The sequence below is a fragment of the Podospora pseudoanserina genome, assembly GCF_035222485.1.
Source record: "Podospora pseudoanserina strain CBS 124.78 chromosome 7 map unlocalized CBS124.78p_7, whole genome shotgun sequence".
In the NCBI taxonomy this organism is placed as follows: Eukaryota; Fungi; Ascomycota; class Sordariomycetes; order Sordariales; family Podosporaceae; genus Podospora; species Podospora pseudoanserina.
The window spans coordinates 2016312-2034315 of record NW_026946671.1 but is presented as its reverse complement, the minus strand read 5'-3'; the positions used below and the strand labels follow the sequence as shown (position 1 = coordinate 2034315).

The 18004-nt window shown below is 54.1% G+C and overlaps 7 protein-coding genes across 7 annotated transcripts; 3 read left to right on the top strand and 4 right to left on the bottom strand.

Moving 5' to 3' along the window:
* Window positions 1-473: 473 nt before the first annotated feature.
* COX4 (Cytochrome c oxidase subunit 4) lies at window positions 474-1973 on the bottom strand (the record flags this gene model as incomplete). The annotated part of the gene is made up of 4 exons (XM_062949725.1): window positions 1505-1973; window positions 1242-1280; window positions 707-966; window positions 474-635 (listed from the first exon to the last, which is right to left on the bottom strand). The coding sequence occupies exons 1-4, from the start codon at window positions 1593-1595 to the stop codon at window positions 474-476; spliced, it is 552 nt and encodes a 183-aa protein (XP_062796940.1). The 5' UTR covers window positions 1596-1973.
* A 57-nt stretch (window positions 1974-2030) lies between these two features.
* Window positions 2031-4111, bottom strand: QC764_700580 (uncharacterized protein). The gene is made up of 2 exons (XM_062949726.1): window positions 3067-4111; window positions 2031-3014 (listed from the first exon to the last, which is right to left on the bottom strand). The coding sequence occupies exons 1-2, from the start codon at window positions 3358-3360 to the stop codon at window positions 2148-2150; spliced, it is 1161 nt and encodes a 386-aa protein (XP_062796939.1). The 5' UTR covers window positions 3361-4111; the 3' UTR covers window positions 2031-2147.
* Window positions 4112-7071: 2960 nt separating this feature from the next.
* On the top strand, window positions 7072-8373 carry QC764_700590 (uncharacterized protein; the record flags this gene model as incomplete). Its single annotated transcript, XM_062949727.1, has 1 exon — window positions 7072-8373. One exon carries the CDS (start codon window positions 7072-7074, stop codon window positions 8371-8373), a length of 1302 nt encoding a protein of 433 aa, XP_062796938.1.
* Window positions 8374-9459: 1086 nt separating this feature from the next.
* On the top strand, window positions 9460-10123 carry QC764_700600 (uncharacterized protein; the record flags this gene model as incomplete). The annotated part of the gene is made up of 2 exons (XM_062949728.1): window positions 9460-9993; window positions 10058-10123. 2 exons carry the CDS (start codon window positions 9460-9462, stop codon window positions 10121-10123), a joined length of 600 nt encoding a protein of 199 aa, XP_062796937.1.
* Window positions 10124-10483: 360 nt separating this feature from the next.
* Window positions 10484-11671, bottom strand: QC764_700610 (uncharacterized protein; the record flags this gene model as incomplete). The annotated part of the gene is made up of 1 exon (XM_062949729.1): window positions 10484-11671. One exon carries the CDS (start codon window positions 11669-11671, stop codon window positions 10484-10486), a length of 1188 nt encoding a protein of 395 aa, XP_062796936.1.
* Window positions 11672-12177: 506 nt separating this feature from the next.
* On the top strand, window positions 12178-14464 carry GTT1 (bifunctional glutathione transferase/peroxidase). Its single transcript, XM_062949730.1, is given in 4 exon segments — window positions 12178-12977; window positions 13227-13542; window positions 13560-13623; window positions 13688-14464. 4 exon segments carry the CDS (start codon window positions 12895-12897, stop codon window positions 14050-14052), a joined length of 828 nt encoding a protein of 275 aa, XP_062796935.1. The 5' UTR covers window positions 12178-12894; the 3' UTR covers window positions 14053-14464.
* Window positions 14156-17831, bottom strand: UTR2 (putative glycosidase CRH2). The gene is made up of 3 exons (XM_062949731.1): window positions 16201-17831; window positions 15569-16006; window positions 14156-15489 (listed from the first exon to the last, which is right to left on the bottom strand). Exons 1-3 carry the CDS (start codon window positions 16319-16321, stop codon window positions 14690-14692), a joined length of 1359 nt encoding a protein of 452 aa, XP_062796934.1. The 5' UTR covers window positions 16322-17831; the 3' UTR covers window positions 14156-14689.
* Between the last annotated feature and the right edge of the window lie 173 nt (window positions 17832-18004).

Here is an 18004-nt window from a genome sequence, read left to right as displayed (position 1 = left end):
GTACCGCATACTGTGTAGCATGCACGTCTAAAAGGCACCGAAGGACCTAAGGGAATCGACAGTTCTGGAAGAGCACGGGAGAACACGGCTCACCGGCGCATCGGGGTCTCCAGGATAGGAACCTCCAACCCAGCATCGGCGCGGTTTTCCCGGACCGTATAACTTGCCACCATTTTGTACCACACGCTTGGGCCGACTGGCCATCGCAGGAGCAGCATCACCACAAGGCAGACCCAATGTTGCAGAGACATAGAAAGGAATCTATACAACCCGTCTGCCTGTGACGGATATACTACACGCCCTCCTGAACCTCCCAGTCACTCCTGATTCGCCTTGGGCATATGTGTATTATGCATTTCGTCATGTGTGATCCTGGAAAGTCCGAGGCTCCCTCCTCTATTCTTATCTATCAACAATAGCTCCCCCGGGCCAAACGGGCCTTCGTTCCACGGCGTGTCTATCGACGTCATCGATTACCAGTACTCGGGCTTGACGTAGTCGGCCATGGTCTTGGGCTCCTTCCAGCCGTGGCCGTGACCGTGATCGTGGTGGTGATCCTCCTGGGGACCGACGTACTCCATCTTGTAGACGCTGCCGCACTCGGGGCACCGCTCAATGGGGCGCTCACGGGTCATCTGTGTGATATTCATATCAGTCTTGTTGCTCTTTCTAACCCCCTGACTGCAGCTGAAAGGGGGGAACCTACACCGAGCCAGATGACGTTGTGGGAGTCAGCGGGGACACCAGTGCAACCGGCGAACTGCTCCTCGCCGGCGGAGCGGACGAGAACGGGGTTGGAGAGTGTGCCGAGGCGCGAGGCATCAAGAGGGCGCATGTCGAAGACGTCAACGCTCTCCATCTTGCCGAGAATTTCGAGACGCTCGAGACCAGTCGACTGCTCGACATCGGTAGGGACGGTGCCGGCGGGGGCACCGGGGCCGAAAAGGTCGTCAACGGTCTTGACCTCTGTGTGTGTCGCGATTCTGTGTCAGCCTTGCTGTTTTCCTCCAGCCATTTATTCCATTTGCCCCGCTACTACCCAGAGATGTCATGGCTCCTTTTCCCCCTCCACCCATGCCCATGTGAAGCTCTCTTTGCGAGTTCAAAGTTCAACTGGGTTGCCTCAAGAATTCAATAATTCCTGACGTCAGGGGTTTCCTATGATCCCAAATGACGCAAAGTGTGTCCCTCCTCCTCCTCTTTTTGGCCGTCATGTGTTATGGGGAGAGGGGTTGACCTACCCTTGATGCCCTTGATCTTGGTATCAGGAACGGCGTCACCTGCAGTAAAAATCCCGAATCAGCCCCCATCCATTATTCCATTATTCGTGCCTGTGTGTAGTCGTCGTCGGTCTCGCAGATGTCGTTGAATCCAGTATAACAGCATGGTGGCGTCTTTAGCAGCTTATCCTCCCATTCAATGCGCGAGATTTCCACCAAAAGCTCGGCCCGGTTTTTTTCGGTATTTCGGATCGGTAGAGAGAGGGACTGAACAAAAAACTTACGGCGCACGGCGGAGGTGGCCAGGGAACGGCGGACAGCCGGGGCGACGGCAGCCCGGCGGGCGATCGCGAGGGCGGAGCGCTGCAGGAGCATGGTGTCGGTTTTCGGGGGGTTGGTGATGTGTGGTTGAGGGTGAAGGTTGTGTGGTTCTTGGGTGTGGCTCAATTGAAGAGAGGAGTTGTGTTTGGAGATGGTCTGATTTGCTGAGCTAGCCACAGCTGGCTTCCGCGGCTCCAGCCAAGCCAAGGATTGGAGCAGTTGCAACTGCAAAAGCCAGAGCTTGTTGGCTGGATTTGGGTTAGCGCAGTCAGGTGAAGCATCACGTGCCAATGACGTTGACGAGCCATGACATAACCGACGACGACGACGAGGACCGCGAAATTTGAGATCAGTGTGCAGTTTTTTAATTCATCAATGGGGTTGGGCAGCTCTAACATCCCAGGCTGACTTCGATTCACTCTTTGTTTGTAGTTAGGAAGCTTGTTGCGCCATCAAGCGCAGGAAGAGAAAGCTTCCCAAGCTCCAGGGTTGTAGCTTCGACCGTTATCACCCTAACCCTGTTCAAAGCAGGGAAAAACACAACCTATGAATAACCATTCAAGATTTAAAACCATCTAAAGAATTCTACGTAATGATTTCTTAGTATCACAGCTTTGCCTCCTGCCCAGAAACCTCCTTCTCCTTCAACAGCTTTCCGCCAAACCCCTGGATCAGTCCGTCCTGATACTCCGTCGCAACGTGCACACCACTCGGGCTCCAAATCTTACTTTCCACGATCCCCCTTCCCCTCCCCGCCCTCGGAAACCAAACCTCTTGAATCCACCACCCATCCTCCTCCCTCATCACCGCAGCCTTGGCCTCCACGTGCATCACAAAATGATAACTCAGACTAGCAGCCCTTCCCAGACTATATCCCAGCCCGATGTGATTCCCAGCCATCAGCAGCCCATTCCTATCCGCCACAAAAGCGTGCACCAACACATGAGCATTGGCATCATACCCGCTCTTCCCATCCTCATCGTCCGGTAGCGGCTTCAACAACCGGTACAAAAGCAGCTCGCGTCTCTCATGAACCGGCTTCCCCTCGTTATACTCCTTCATATCTACCTTCTTCATCTCCGCAATCGGGAACGTCCCAACCTGGTCGTCTCCGACAATCTCCACCACGCCGGTGATGTCCACCGGGGGGGCGGGCGGCCACTCTTCTGGCTTGCGGGATGACAAGATGGAAGCGAAGCGCTCCTGGGGCGGCGCCTCCTGCTCAGAGACTGTGCCATCCCAGTCTGGCTCTGGGAGCTTGAATGACAGCAACGCGGTAAAGGCTGGCGGGTACTGCGGCAGCGAGGCGTCTTCGGCAGGGTAGTGATCTTCAGAGGGTGAGTTGCTGGGAACAGATGGCTGAGTGGCAGTCACGGAAACGGTGCTGAAGGTGCGGGACGCGGTAACGGGAGAGGCCGTGTAAATGAAGGGTCTGCTGGCAAGGCCGATGCGGGTAAAGTAACCGTTTATTGTCTTTACCTCATGTTAGTGAGTCCCTAGAACATAGTATTTGGGGAGAGCATACGTGGATATCCAACCTCGCATGTTCTGGAACCCCCTTCTCCTTTTCGGTTTCTCTCCACGCTCTATAGGCGGCCAGGCCTGCCTGAGCGTACACATGACCACCAAACGCCGCACTGTGGAAACTGGGCAGCTCTTTTCCCTTTGCAAAGTCTGAACCTGGGAGATATGCTGATCGAGTCGAGATGTATCGGTGGGCTTGGCCTTCACGAGGCAACTTGACGAGCTCCAATTGTTCCTGAAAAGACAGCCGCTTGTCCTCGTCGCCGCCAACCGTGGGAGTCATGCTTACACTCATTGATTACAGCTAAATGGTGTATAAATGGTGTATAAGATAACGCAAGTGTGACGACGGTCAAGTTAAGAGAATTGTTCAGCCACAGTATCACAAAACCCTGTGTTTGCAGATCGGCAGTGTCTGTATGTATGTCGTCGTTCTGGTATTGAAAAGTGCAAGCCGTTAATCCTCTCAACAAACGGGATGCATGATCGCAATTTCAAGCATGGCATAGGCCCGGATTCAGTTATCCCAAACCCGGCCGAGAGCCTTCCTGCCAGAGCCGTCCGTTGAGCGAGGCGCTCAGCTCAACGGGAATGTCATCCCCCAGGGCGGGGCGATCCACTTCGGCTTTGGGGTTACCTAGAACTGGAAACCCAGCCGAGGCATACCCTTCCACGTGATGATCTTGGTGTTCCCTCCAGTGCTTTGTGGTCCTGTTGCACCATCATCAGAACCATGATGAATGCGATGAACTTGAGCCTGGCACAAAGTCCGCCGTGAGACAGCTTCATTCAAACGTCAGCGCTCGGGTTGAATCCGAGATTCAGCAATTCGACGTCCGTCATCTGGGCAACTATCAGGTACGACCGGGGTGACCACCGAGGTGACAGATCGGCACCCGGTTCGGACTTGAGACCCGATCGATGAATCCTCCTCTTCGGAGCCTTCCGGACGATACACAGAAGATCCCCATTTGGACAAAAGAGAGAAGATGCTGACGACGGCGATGGCGCAAAAGGTGGTGTGTGATGGTGATGGGTTGTGATGACAAGTCTAGTTTGGTTGGGGAACTCGCTTGTTCCCCCACAAATAAGTGCAATGAGGGGTTGTCTACTTTAGGCTTAGTGCCCACAATCTGGGGAACCTTTCAAGTGATGGGTGGGGGTGAAGTGTGGAGTGACCCCCACGGTTCCAACTCTTCCACCTCCAGACGACCTTTGGGGGTCGAAACATCTGATATTTGACCCTCAATTCAATTCTGCGCGCGTCTTGTCGAATGATACAAACTGGAACGGCCATTATATCCCACTTGGATCCCGCCTCCAATACCTTCTATTGATCAACGACTCCGCTGCGCCAACTCGCTTTGAGCGACCTCCCCGACCAGAAACCTCGAATTCTGACCCTCATCGAACCACACGAGGAGTACCAAGACATCCATGGCCAAAGCAAGTGTCGAATCGTTTGGTCGGGAGGAAATAACATGGGATGTGTCCATCTCCTGGCGGTGAACGCACTCCAGAAAGCGCCACACCGGAGCTCGGTTCCAAACCAACCTGTGTCAAGTCAAGGTCCTTCAAAGCCTCTTCTTGACCCCCATCCAAGAACCGTCCCATTTCCTTCTCGAAAGCTTTTCCTTTCTAGGAAAAGAATCCCCCCAAATGATCTCCCAACGGCGGGGATGTGCGCCTACATACGCAGGACAGCAGGTGTGCCACCCTGGGTTTGGCCAGATCCAATCCTGTGGGAGAGCCGTCCCCCTCTACCAAAGTTGCGGACTGCAGTATAGACGAAATGGACCAGAAAAGACCATGGTTTGGTCGGTGGTGGAAATAAGTGAGGGGGTCTGGATTCAGGTCGACATCAAGTTGCTACAGTCTCAGGTGTGGCGGACTGGTCTACCTTTCCTTGTCGTCGAGTTGTTTTGGTTGGAGTTGGTGACTGGAGTTGTGGAAGAACCGCTCTTTTACCTGGTTGTAACTGGGGCTGCAGGGACACGGCGACGCCGCCATTTGCGTTGTAGACTGAGGTCCAACGGGGTCGGGGTCGTTCTAGAAAGCGGGCGCGAGGGGACTGAGGCTTCTCCCTGTGAAGCTTACATACGCAGTAACGAACCAGCTTCCTATACAGGAAGGCGTGAGAATTGTACATGAATATGGGGCCCTGCTACCCTTACTAACACACAATAGTAGCCCTTGGCACTCGTTGACTTTGACGATGGCATGATATTGGAGAAAGAAACATTGACGATTACTGACACTAGTAAGCAGGCAAGGTCAGTAGAAAGTGGCGCGAGATGATGAACCCTCGACGAAACTCGCACGAGAAAAGCACGGCCATGATGGTCATACCTAATGAGGCAAGCAAACTATGAGGCTCAACATTGCTGAGGATGGATGACAACAGGCAGCGGGTGCAATCGGGCAGCTTCGGTTTCCCAAGATGGGGCGGAATTCACTGCGTGGTGGTAATCATCAAAATTACGATGAAACCTTTCGAGCGCCAAGAACGAGAGGGAACGCCCATCGAACCCCTCCCCAGTCCTTCTTTTCTTGCGCGTGAGCTTCCCTGCTGTATGGCCTGGTCCAACCCCTGAGCCTGTCACTGTCCACAAGTTGCACTTCCTACCCCAGATTGGCACCATGGTGCCCGCAGTGGAGAGAAGACTATAAATTTAGGTATGTACACTAAAACAACACGCCACGACGGATATCTTCTGGTGTCCTCCTCCTTGTCATCTCCAGAGGGAAATGATGATGATGATGATGATGATGATGATAATGATGATGATGATGAGGTGTTTGATGAGTTTCAGGTCTGAGGAAAACTACGGAGTAAGGGGAAAAGGGGTGGAAAAAGAAAGAAGAGAAAAAAGAACTGCCAGCCAGCAAAGGAGGGGTTTGCTGCCTCTCCCAACCGCTGTTGCATTCCCTCGTCTCTGGCTGCTTGTGCCGGCGGCATTTTTGGGAGAAGTTTGGATGTGACGCGTGACCTTCGAAAAAATGAGCTGAAGGGAAAGCCAATGGCCGACTGTGATATCGACAGGGTGCATCATGGGCCCGCCAGTCGCCAGCCATGGACGGTTTAGGCCGAATTCCGGGGAAAAGATCTGGCCGTGCAGCAAAAGAGGGGCTGGTCCAACAGACAGGGATTTCAGGGAACAGCAGAACTCAGCAGACCGACCTGAATTATATTCGGTGCACCAGAGCTTCTTTTTTATTACGCCATTAAAACTCCGTGACTGGTCACAGACAACACCTCTCCGCAGCACACACTACATAGAGCCAACCTGTCACCGAGAGATTGTCTCTCTCATTGTCTTGAATCTGTCACTCTCGGCAGACATCTGGAATCCAGGACGAGACCTTCACCATCTATCCGGCCGGGCTTCCACTTCATGTCCGCTACCTACCTGGCCTGGCCTGACCTGACCTGATACTCCATACACTCCCCATCTAGGTCATCAAAAAAGAGAAGACCAGTGATGCTGCTGACAGACCCTCTCCGCCACAGACGAGACAACTGACCACTCAGCGCCAGCTTCCCGGCACTACTGCGTAACCCCAGAAAAGTCCCCCCCTCGTCTCCCCAGAATTTCGGCCATGGACCCCATGTCGTGTTACCGTGCCTCTGGCTAAGGCTTCCCTAGCGTCGTCTTCCCAGGCTTTTATTAAACCCTACCGAATTCCCACACACACCACTCACACCTCCAGAAGCGCCCTGGAACCAGATCTCCGTGTTCTCCACTCAACACCGCCTGACTGGATGCCGTCAAATAAATAGACACACAGCTCCTTGCCGCACCCATCCCGCTCCTCCCTCCTCCCTCTCTGCCCTCCCCTCCCCCTGCTCTTCCGCATCCCGCCAGTCTGGTATTCCCGCGGAGACTGCCGAACCACGAAACCTGGGGGAGGTTCACACATCAGCCACCAAACGATCATGCGTTGCTAACACAACGCCCAGCATAGGAGGGTTAACCGGTTGGGAACTATCATCCGTTGCGTGGCGATGGGGGTTCAGCTCGAGCCCATCAGTCAGAGTTCGTTTGAACAGTACGGACCATGGCACTTTCGAGATTCTCGTTTTCAGCAGAATGAACGTGTCGACCTGGGTGCCGCCCTCTTGCGAGCAGCCGCCCTACCGGCCTTGAACGACCTATGCGAGCTTTCAGCGAGGACCAGCAAAGCAGATGGTCGGTTTCTGGAACTGACCGAGAAGCCCACATCGTCCAGGTCATCCAGCATTCATGTTCTCCAGGAACCCTCTCCACCCGCCACCATCACTTCCCCCCCAACTCCCGTCACCGTCAACAAGGCTAAGGATGATGTGGATATCCCGTCATTACCAGGACCCCGTCATTCCCTGGACCAGTTTGGTTATCACGCGGAAGAGGGGGTTAAGTTCACCTTTGCGCCCAACAGCTTACCCATTCGTCCCCGACCGAATCTGAAGCGTCGACGACCAGACTCGGATGTGGACGGTTACAACACAGCCACCATGAGCTGCAAAAAGCGGCGACTATTGCGACAGTTTGTCACCTCACGGCTTTCAGCGCCTTTCTCCCTCCCGGCCACGCACATTCTCAACCGAGAAGTCGTCGCTTCGGGTGACAAACGCTTTCTCAAACTTGCCGCCATCATGGCAACCAGAAAGCTTCAACCACAGCCCCTACCGCCACAGGTCAGCCCGGATTCTTTCTTGCGGCGGCAAGCCATCTTCAACCGGTGTCGGTTACGAATGGCAACCGAGGGCATGTCTCGAGGCGGTCGAGGGAGCCACGGGCCAGAGACGCAAGCTACACATCCCGCTTCACGGCAGCAGCAGCAGCCAGGTGTAGAAGGGGCTAGTTTCGCCTTGATGAGGGCCCTGCACCCATCATCGACTGGGGCAACTACACCGGTGATTTCCATCTCCCCGCAACGGTCCTCCTGCACCCCAAAACCGGCGATAAAACCGTCATCACCACCGAGCAGGTCACCACCACTCGGGCCAACAGCCAGCGGAGCATCGCCAACAAGACTGCGAATTCCCAGTCCGAGGTTACGGCCCCTCCGCTCACCAGAACTGAGAGTCACCCGGCCGGCTCTGCCGTTGGATGACATTGAGGACCTCGACGACGACAGCGTGGCGTTTCCCACATCGGTGCATGAGAGCCGGTATGGTGACGAGCCTGACGAGGTCTATGCCGATTTCGGGCTGATCTTTGGAGGCGGGGGTGAGGGCGACGAGTCTGATGAAGAAGGTCCTGCCGAGCAGTTTGAGGATTACATGGACGACTTGGACGGGATTCCGTGGAACGCTAGGTGCTAACACACGGCATATTGCCGAAACTGGGCATTAAATTAGTTGCATTTCATACCTACAGACGGCACTGGCGGCCACGACACCAATGACTCTGGACGGAACAGGACAGATGAGTCCGGGTGGGTGGAATTAGTGGGGTTGACTGGTCAGGTTGGGGTAGCATATTTGTCGCGGCACCCTGTCTTTTTTTTTGGGTTGGTTGTGATGAATGGTTGGGCGGCACAATTGCTTTTTGTTTTTATATATGGCTGTTTGAAAGACGCATTTGCCGGTTCGCGAAAACTTTACATCATGTTTCGCTGTTGTTGTTGTTGTTGTTGTTGTTGTTGTTGTTGTTGTTGTTGTTGTTGTTGTTGTTGTTGTTGTTGTTGTTGTTGTTGTTGTTGTTGTTGTTGTTGTTGTTGTTGTTGTTGTTGTTGTTGTTGTTGTTGTTGTTGTTGTTGTTGTTGTTGTTGTTGTTGTTGTTGTTGTTGTTGCTGCTGTTGTTGGAGAGGGTTTGAGAAAAGGCAAATATACCTATCGATACAAACAGACAGAACATTGACCGGCCGGCAGCCTCGCACGGCGCCGGCCGAGAGCGGAATCGGAGGAAGTGGACCAATTGGGTTGCTGAGCTGAGCTGTTCTTTCGATGATGCTGCATGGTGTGTCTTCGAGTCTCTGTTTAAACATAGGTAAAGACAGACCATATCAGGAGAGGCCGGAGGTCTTTAAAAGCAGACAAAACTTTACGGTGAAGCCAGGGGACTCCGGTCGGAGCTGCCAGATCTCATCAACCAAGAGGAGGACCCAGCCGATCAGCCACCGCCCCGGTCCGCTGGTTCGTCATCTGAGCTCCGACGTCACTTGTACTTCTCGGCGAGCTGCGGGCGGGGCTGACACCCGACCCATACACCCCCCCGCGCATTCTCCACAACCGCACCTTGGATCATATCAAACCTCTTGTGTAAATCTGCAGGTAGATAAAGACAACACGCTACGCTTTTGTGTCAGGTTTCATCCCGTTGTTCAAACTCAAAATTCATCACTCTCTCGCTCACAACCTTTCATCCCTCTCTCTCACCGTGTGTTCACCAACTACCTACCCAAAACCATGTCCCCCCTCAACCCCACCGCAACCCCCTTCCTACCCGCCATCTCCTCCCTCCCCACCCTCCCAGACACAACCCTCACCTCCACCCTCGACCTCCTCTTCGAACCAACTTCCGAACTCCATTCCCTCGCCCTCCCCACCATCCGCACCTGCTCCTTCGCCTCCTACGACGAGCTAATCGACACCCTCCGAGGCCAGCTGCTCACCATCGCCTCCCAAGTCCAGGACGACTCCGAGGGGAAAAAGAAGCTGCATCACGTCCTGGGCAGCCACCCCAGATTGGGCGCGCCAAAGGTGAAGCAAGAGGACGAGGAGTTGAGCGAGCAGAGCAAGAATGAGCAAAAGCAACTCAGGGGAGGGGATGAAAACGAGGCGATGAGGCTGGCCGAGCTGAACGAGGAGTACGAAAAGGCTTTTCCGGGGTTGAGGTATGTCGTTTTTGTGAACGGGCGGGGGAGGGGGGTGATTATGGAGGATATGGAGCGGAGGATCAAGAGGGGGGATATTAGGGAGGAGGAGAAGGAGGGGATACAGGTGAGTTTTTCGGTGTGAAAGTTGATGTGAGTGAGTGATGCGTGCGCTAACTAGGGGTAAATAGGCAATGTGTGATATTGCAAAGGATAGGGCGAGGAAGTTGTTGAAGTCTGCCGAGGAGGCTGTTTAGGCCACTGTCATGAGTATCGGGCTGGAAGCATCCTATGAAGCGGGTTACGTGTTGTGGCAAGTAATCAAGGGACAAACTTGGAAAAAAATAAAAATAACGTCAACTGTATCCGAGCCAAATTGCCCGTTCAAACAAGGTATCATCTAGAGGAAATAGGTTGCAAGACATAATCCAAACACCAAGCTGCCTTCAGGCATCAACCTGGTATCATCATCAACATATAACCCATAAACCGACACCCAAAACCCAATCCAAGCCAAGTAAATGGTATCACGCAACCAAAGAAAAAACAAAAACAAAAAAAAAAAAATAAGAAAAAAAAAATATGCCGAATCAAAATCCCTCGCCTAGAAACCGCGACTAGAGTCTTGCTAATGTGTTCCTCAACCAGGTTGTAGTCCTCTTCCGCTTGCTCCTGGTCCGATAGCTGCTCCCTCCAGCCATGGTGCAGCAATAGGAAACAGTGTACTCCCTCGCCATCTTCCTTCGAATCCTCCACCACTCCTTCTCCTCGTTTCTCTCGCTCATTGCGCGCGAGGGGGACTTGAGAAACGCCTTGGCGAACTCTATCCTGGGATGCTGGCTGCTCAACCAGTCCCTCGACGGGGCAGCTTCGGCAGCTCTCGCAGCGACCCTGTACCTCTCCAGAGCAAAAGACGACCGGAGATTGATGCTCGAGTAAGGAGAGTAAAAGTCATGGACGGCATCTTCCAGCCTCCACTCCCGACGCTCATAATACCGTTCCCGATACCGAGCGTGATCCTCCTCGTCATCCCTCATATTCACCACCACCCACTCCTCCCCCATCGGCACCTGCTCAGGCGGCATACCATACTCCAGACTCCTCGCCCGCCACCTCCGCCGCTTGTAAATAACCTGGTCGCCCCAATACACCCTCACCGCCTTGAGCCCCGCCCACGACTGCCTCAGCAGCCGCTCCACCGACCCCGCCATCTCCATCTTGCTCGGCACCGGCGCCGTCGCCGCCAGGCTAGGCGTGTCACCTCTCCCTAGATCAACCTCTAGCTCCTCCAGGTTGGGGCACCTCCTCACCAAGCCAGAGATGAACCTCTTCCTCTTGGCCCCTTCCTCCTCCTCAATCATTTGCTCGCACCCATCCCCTAGCTGGAGTTGGCCCAGACCACCCTCCAGCGGGAACGGGATCCCTAGCCTTCTCAAGTTGGAGCAGTTTCTCTCGCCGATCCGGTCGAGGAACCAGCGCAGTAGCAGGTTGGCTTGCGCCTGGTGTGGTAAGGAGGTGGCGTCCCCCGGTAGGACGAACGTGTTGTTGCTGTAGAAGAAGGTGGAGGCTTCGAGGTAGATTTGCTTGCTTGTAAGAAAGAGGGTCGAGAGGTCGCGGCGGAGGAATTTGCCAATGTAGTGTTGTTGGGAGGAGGACGACGACGACGACGAAAAGCTGTCTTTTCGCTGCGAGGCAATGACGATTGTCTCGTGGGTGGGGAGGAGGTAGGAGTAGATCTGGTTGCGGATTTCACCGGGGGTGGTGAGGAGGTTTGTTTTGGGTCGGTTGCTGTGTTTTGCAGTCATGTTGTTGACTCTATGGTGGTTGGCTGTGCTGTTTGGGTGTGACTGAACAGCTGACACTCTCAAGGGTCAGGGGTTTGTTGACGTGAGGTGGCGAGGAAGCTAGAGTAAACAAGAACGAGTGTGTGTGTGCAGCCAGCCAGCTGGGAGAGATGTTGAATCATAAGAACAGCAGAAAAGAGAGGCACAGGCAAGACCGGAGGAGGAGCCCCCCCGCCAGTTATACCTCCTCCTCCAGCTCCGACAGCTTCCCCCTCGCTCGGGAACGGTACCTTGAGGGCGGGCAGCAGGCAGGCCAGCCAGAGCTCCAGAGGTCTGGGCGATGATGGATGCAACTCAGCGGCGCAGGCGGATCGCGGACCTGGACCCGAGCGCATCCATCGGTACCCACAGCGGCCCCCCCGCTGGACGCTGCGCTGGAACTCCGGTTGGCTTGATTGGTCCAGCCCTATCAAGCAACCCTCAGGTACCCCCGCCGCCTAGACTCGCTAGCTGATTCCCACAGCACCGTAAACGGAGGGTTGCATGTCTTCGCAGGGCCTCGCCCATTATCACGCGGTCCATCACGCTGGCCTTTCGATCTTCAAGACCTTGAGAGGATGCCCAAATACAACACCAATCTCGCCCGCTCAGGTCATGCTGCCCAAGTCGTCGACCGGGTTCACCCAGAAGCGCGGGACGTTGGACGTTGTGCCAGCTTAAAAGTTGGCAAGTGGAGGGTTAGGGTCGCCTAACCCTCGAACGTTCATGTCGCTTCCGTTCGACCAGAAAATGCGCCGTTGGTATTGGCGTCTCAATACGGTCCGAATTACGAGAAAGCGATTACATAGTGTACCTGGTAGACGTGGCGTCAGCTACGCTACAACCACGGGCCAAAGAGCCGGCCGGCGGTGTCAAAAGACCACTAAACCGTCCAGACCAATAATTTCAGCCGCGCCAGGTCGGGACGCTTCTGGTGTGGAGAGCTGCACGGGTGCTGATCCGTCTTTGTCCCATGGAGCCTTGCTTGAAAAATACCATCATGTAACAAGAACACCAAGCGGATAAACTGCCCGACACCAAGACCGTTCCTCAAACAAGTCTAAACTGTTAGCCTCTTCGCTCTTTCTCTTGGCGGCCAACGCAGTCTCAACAACATCGGAAACCGATAACCACCCTCCCAACCAGACAACGCTTCACGTGGAGGCACAGAGTGGTCGGAGCAACGGTTGTGTCTTCATACAAACATGACATCACCAAATCCCCAAGACCCACCCCAATCTACGAGCACATTATCGCCGTCCAATAAACCAGAGATAACGCTCTACTGGTATGTCCAAACTAGTCTTGGGTATCATGCATTTCTCACGGGCACTACCGCAGCCCATTTCTCGCGCATCTGGTCCCAAAGCCGTTGTTGAACCCACGTGGCGTGGCGAGCTTGCTTGAGGCTATCGCGCTCACCACGTGTTGAGATGTTTTGTTTCTGTTGATATCCCCTGACATCCCCTTGTCAACGATCCATAAATAACCCTAACCCTCATCACCAGCACAACTTAACAACCCCCCCCCCAGGTAGGCTCAACGACTACCGAGCCCAGCCCGTCGTCTTGCTCCTCGAGGAGCTCGACCTAACCTATACCGTCAGACCCTTCCACCGCACCCCCAGCGGCCTCGCCCCCCGCGAGCTGGAAAAGGTCTACCCCCTAGGGACATCACCCATCCTGACAATCTCGTTACCTCACCGGGAACCTGTCGTCCTGGCAGAGAGCGGCTTCATCGTCGAGTACCTCTGCGATCACTTCCCCCCCAAAAGTGGAAGAAAAACATTGATCCCGAAGAGATGGGTTGAGGGGAGGGGAGGAAAGATAGGAGGGGAGATGGGGGTTGGGGGGGTTGGATGAGGTACCAGCATCTGCTTCACTATGCAGAGGGGAGCTTCGCGCTGACGTTGGTGGTCGGGGTGATCTTGGCCGGTATGTTTTTCACCTACCAACCAACTAACCATTTTCTCTTTGAGATGCTGACGGGGAAAGCAAGACAGTCTTTGGCAGCAACAAAATCCCCTTCTTCCTCCGCCCCATCACCGGGTTCGTCGCCGACAAGATCTACAAGGCGTTTGTCGTGCCCCACTGCGGAGAAACACCTCGCCTTTTTGGACGGAATGCTCGCCACTTCGCCTTCTGCTGCTGGCGATGAAGAAGGCGAGAGGTATCTCTGCGGGGGGATTCCTGACCGCGGTGGATATCCTGCTTAGCTTCAACTTGACCACTGCCAGGGACGGGGTGGGCAAGGTGATGGTCTCTGCCGGCGATGGCAAGGCGGGCAAGATTCCCCTGTGGGACACGAGTACCCGCGGGTGGGCGAGTATTTGGAGAGGCTGCATCGGGAAAGGGGGTATCTGAGAGCCGAGGAGAGTATTCGGGCTGTTGAGGGGCATAAAGGACAAACAGGTGTAATAGTTTGTGTGCCAAATCACTGTCGAGTTCGATGAAAACAACATCAGGAGCCTGTACCAGACACGTAGTATAGTCACGAGCTTATCAGTCAAAAGCCGCAGACAAAAATCTCAGTTCAGACACTCTCAATTCTCACTCAACTTTTACTCCTATAGAACACCAGTGTATATATACACCCAACAAGACACAACAGCATCCAAATTACATGCCGCCTCCTCAAAATCCAACCTCTCCTCTCATACAATACATTGCTTGCTTGCTTGCTTGCTTGCTTGATTGCTTGTGTGAGGTATACATACGAAACAGAGAAGTACCAAATCTTGACAAGCAATTATCACAAGCCGCCGATGAAATGCCGCTAAACTCCCGAGCGTGATGCTGCATAAAATGAAGCCAAAAAAAACAAAAAGCCGTATATATACCGGCATGGTATCAAGTAAACACAAAGAAGGTGTAGCAAAATATTAAGTTGTGGTTAGCAGCCGCGCGTGGGGAGAAGAGTCAAAACAAAACATCATATAAGCGCCCACTTTTCGCCGAACATGCGAGAGAAAATAGTGTAAAGACTCCGGTTGTTGTTTTTTCAAAGGAAGAGGAGACCGGCAATACCAATGATGACAGCAAAGGCGCTGGCGCCCAGCCTTTCGGCTCCGCGAACGCCATTGTTGCTGTTGTTGCCATTGCTGTCACCGTCAGTGGCAGCCTGACCGCAGTTTTGCACAAAGCTATCGGAGCTGCAGCCAGGGTTGGCAACAGCACCACCACCGGAGTTGGAGCCCGAGTCGGGACCGCCAGAGCTGGAGCCGCCATTGTTAACGCCGGGGGCGTTTCCGGACCCGACAACACCACCGCCAGGAATAGCGTGAATAGCGGAAGTCTGGGAGGCGCTGCCGGACTGAGTGGTTTCACCCTTGTTCATATTTGTCCCCGTGCCGAGGAAGCTCTTGAGAATGGTAGGCTTGTTGCTGTCGACGACGGTGTCGTTGGTAGCCCTGATGTCATTGTAGTAGTAAGAGACACCCTTGTTGGTGCCCGGGGCCTTGTCCGTCTTCCAGCACTCGACCTTGATCTCTCCAAAGGTGGCAAAGTAGTAGCCATACTTCTTGATCTCATCCGAGTTCCAGTCGATCTTTCCACCAGCCCAATCAATGGTGCCCTTGGCGTTGGTCTCGAGACCACCGGGCCAGATGGAGATCTGAACACGGGATGGCGTCTGGGGGAAATTCCACTGCTGGGTCTTGGCGTTCCAAGTCTCGGATCTCTTCTTGACACGGCCAACCTTTCCATCGACAAGCCACCGAATTTCGTCTGGGGTCCATTGGATCTCGTAGTCGTGGAATTTGTTGTACGAATCATCCACAGTCAAGTTACCGGTATTGCCGTCTAAATAAAGGGGAGGTGGGAGGAGTATGGTTAGTCTCTACTGGGCAAAAGGTTTGGACTCCAGAGAGTATGTACTCACAATTTGTAATACCCTGGAAGTAGTAGTTGGTCTGAACCGTGTTCAGATCGACACCAACCCACTCAAAGTCAATTTCGTCCTTGACATCACCAAACAGGATGAAGGCGGTAACAACACCAGCGCCCCGAGAGCTCTTGATCCTGGCCTTGACATTGCCATACCACATGTAGGTCGTGGTGGCCAGCACAGTGCCGACCGACTTGGGAGGCATGGTCAACAGGGTATGGCCGTTGTACAAGAGGGGCTCTCCTTGGCCAACCCAGTCCACCTTGCTAGAGTCGCCAAGGTATTCGCTGATGTGCTTGTACCGGTCGAGCGAGTCCATCTTGTAGGTTTTGTCCTTGCATACTGGCGCAGGGACGCAGGAGTCGATGGAGAAGGACATGCGCGGGTCGCAGCCGCCGAGACAGAATGCGCCAACGCCGCATTGGTTGTATTCTGCGATGCAAGTTTCCGACGTCAGTGCCTTGTCACGCTTGGGCTGGATCTAGGCTGCGGCAGTGAAACCTTGGGAACCCTGACAGCGCCGTCCCCAACGCTGAACAAACAAAACGAACAGGCGGAGCGGGCCGCCAACCAGGAACCAAAAAAAGCTTCAAACTAGGCGCACAGCTTGGGATATTTTGACTTACGAGAGCAGCAGGGTGCTTCCTCGGGGCACTTCTTGTCCAGACTGCAGGATGGAGGATCAACAGCCAAAACGCTGGTTGCGCCGAGAAGGGCCACGCCCAACGGCAACAAAGATCGGAGCATGGTTTGTAGTTCTTGTTTTTTTTTTTTCGTTTTTGGTATTGTTCTCGAACAATTCGGGAGGTTCGGAAAGCGACGCGAGGGTCTCGGTCGCAAAGAGATGTGGTAGGATGTAGAGAGCAGATGTCGTCGAGGTAAGAGAACAGGAGACCGAAAATGGTTCGGTTCCTCTTCGGTGGCCCGGTTTGTGTGAGCAAGTGGTGCGATGCTGGGATCAGTGGAATGCGCAACCCGGCAAAATGGAATGCTAGCGAGACGATGGACCGTTCCCTCGGGAGAGTGAGCGAGTAATGTCTCGAATGGGGTGGTGGTGAAGCGATTGGCGGGTAGTGAGAGGAGGTAGACGGAGGATTCGACAGACTTGACGTTGGGTTCTTGACAGAACAATTCGAATCGATCAGAGGAAACGCGTCTTTGGGGTTATCAATTAGGTAGGTAGGTAACTGGGTAGGTAGCGAACGTGAGGGATGGGTGGGAAGCGATTGGCTTGGGGTCTTCAGCCGAGCATGAAGAGAGCCCCAGTGGAAAGAGAACAAAACGAGGGATGCACTTCGGCGGTGGGTTTGAAAGGTTGAGGAAGATGGGAGGAGAGAGAGGAAATCGTAAGAGAGGGTCAGGTCAGGCTGGCAAAGCAGCAGGGGGCTATTTTAGTTCTCCTCTCTTCGCTTCCTGCTCCGCCGGCCCTCGTCTCTGTCTCTCTCTCGCTCTCCTGTCCAGGATCATGAGGGTGTGGGGACATTTTCCGGTTGCGGCACGGGGCCATTTGCAGGCTCTCGCCCACTCACAGACGCTGTTCTGGAGGAGGGCAATAAAAGCTGCGCTAGCATTACCCTGACCCACAAACCCCTTCTGAGACCTGCAGCCCATGGCTTCTCCTCACGAACTGCTGCTCGTGATGGTGGCGCCTACCGTTGACATTTTTCTTGTGTCCCGGATCCCCAGATGGCTTGTTCCTGTTGTGCTATCGAAGCTATTTTCTTCCAATGTTCTCCGACAGCCTCCTGCTAATCACCGATTGCTTCCACCAAGCGGATGAATGTAGCGCAAACCTTGGTCTTGAAAAGTTCCAAGAGGGGCAGGCAGGCAGCGCCAAGCAAGGCCTGGTCGCCTTTCCCCAGATTGCCGGGGCAGTTTTGGAGCTCCACCTCCTCGCTCTTGGCCTTCCTGCCCTTTCCAGAATGACGCCACAAACCACCACACCAAACAGCTTCGCATTCACGCACGCATTCTGTTTCTGTCCAGGTTCCGACCTCGCCGTTCTCAACATGTGTTTCTCGTATAGGTTACCTATTCCTCCTGGATCTTGTTTCTTACTCACATCCATCCTCACCTGCACCAATCTACAAATCAATGCGCCGTGTCACCACCACAAGCGAACATCTGCCGTGTTGCCCTCCCGACACTGGTTATCCCCGTGAGACAACGAGGGACTGTGCATTTGATCTGTTTCATAGGCAAATCCCATATCAGGCAGGAAGAAGATTCTGGCGCGCTCGTGAGGGTCATATGAGGGGAACAGTACGAAGCATTCTTGTCATGTCGATCAGAAAAAAGGCTTGTCGATCGCCGTTGGCTGCGTCTAGTATAATATGGCGTGCAGCTGTGGCAGCTGCAGCCGGCTGCACGACAAGTTTCGACGTCTGGTCGCACCAAGCTTTGTGTCCAAGGCCGGCCACGTTGGAGAAG

What these genes read in the sequence shown, in the direction of transcription:
- QC764_700580 (XM_062949726.1), bottom strand. Translation starts at nt 3,360, where the DNA reads ATGAGTGTAAGCATGACTCCCACGGTTGGCGGCGACGAGGACAAGCGG. An exon ending in ATGCGAGGTTGGATATCCAC is followed by an intron (nt 3,015 to 3,066) that starts GTATGCTCTCCC and finishes CATGAGGTAAAG; the next exon opens with ACAATAAACGGTTACTTTAC.
- GTT1 (XM_062949730.1), top strand. Translation starts at nt 12,895, where the DNA reads ATGACATCACCAAATCCCCAAGACCCACCCCAATCTACGAGCACATTA. An exon ending in CCAGAGATAACGCTCTACTG is followed by an intron (nt 12,978 to 13,226) that starts GTATGTCCAAAC and finishes CCCCCCAGGTAG; the next exon opens with GCTCAACGACTACCGAGCCC. An exon ending in GGTCGGGGTGATCTTGGCCG is followed by an intron (nt 13,624 to 13,687) that starts GTATGTTTTTCA and finishes GGGGAAAGCAAG; the next exon opens with ACAGTCTTTGGCAGCAACAA.
- UTR2 (XM_062949731.1), bottom strand. Translation starts at nt 16,321, where the DNA reads ATGCTCCGATCTTTGTTGCCGTTGGGCGTGGCCCTTCTCGGCGCAACC. An exon ending in GGAAGCACCCTGCTGCTCTC is followed by an intron (nt 16,007 to 16,200) that starts GTAAGTCAAAAT and finishes CTTGCATCGCAG; the next exon opens with AATACAACCAATGCGGCGTT. An exon ending in CTTCCAGGGTATTACAAATT is followed by an intron (nt 15,490 to 15,568) that starts GTGAGTACATAC and finishes CCCTTTATTTAG; the next exon opens with ACGGCAATACCGGTAACTTG.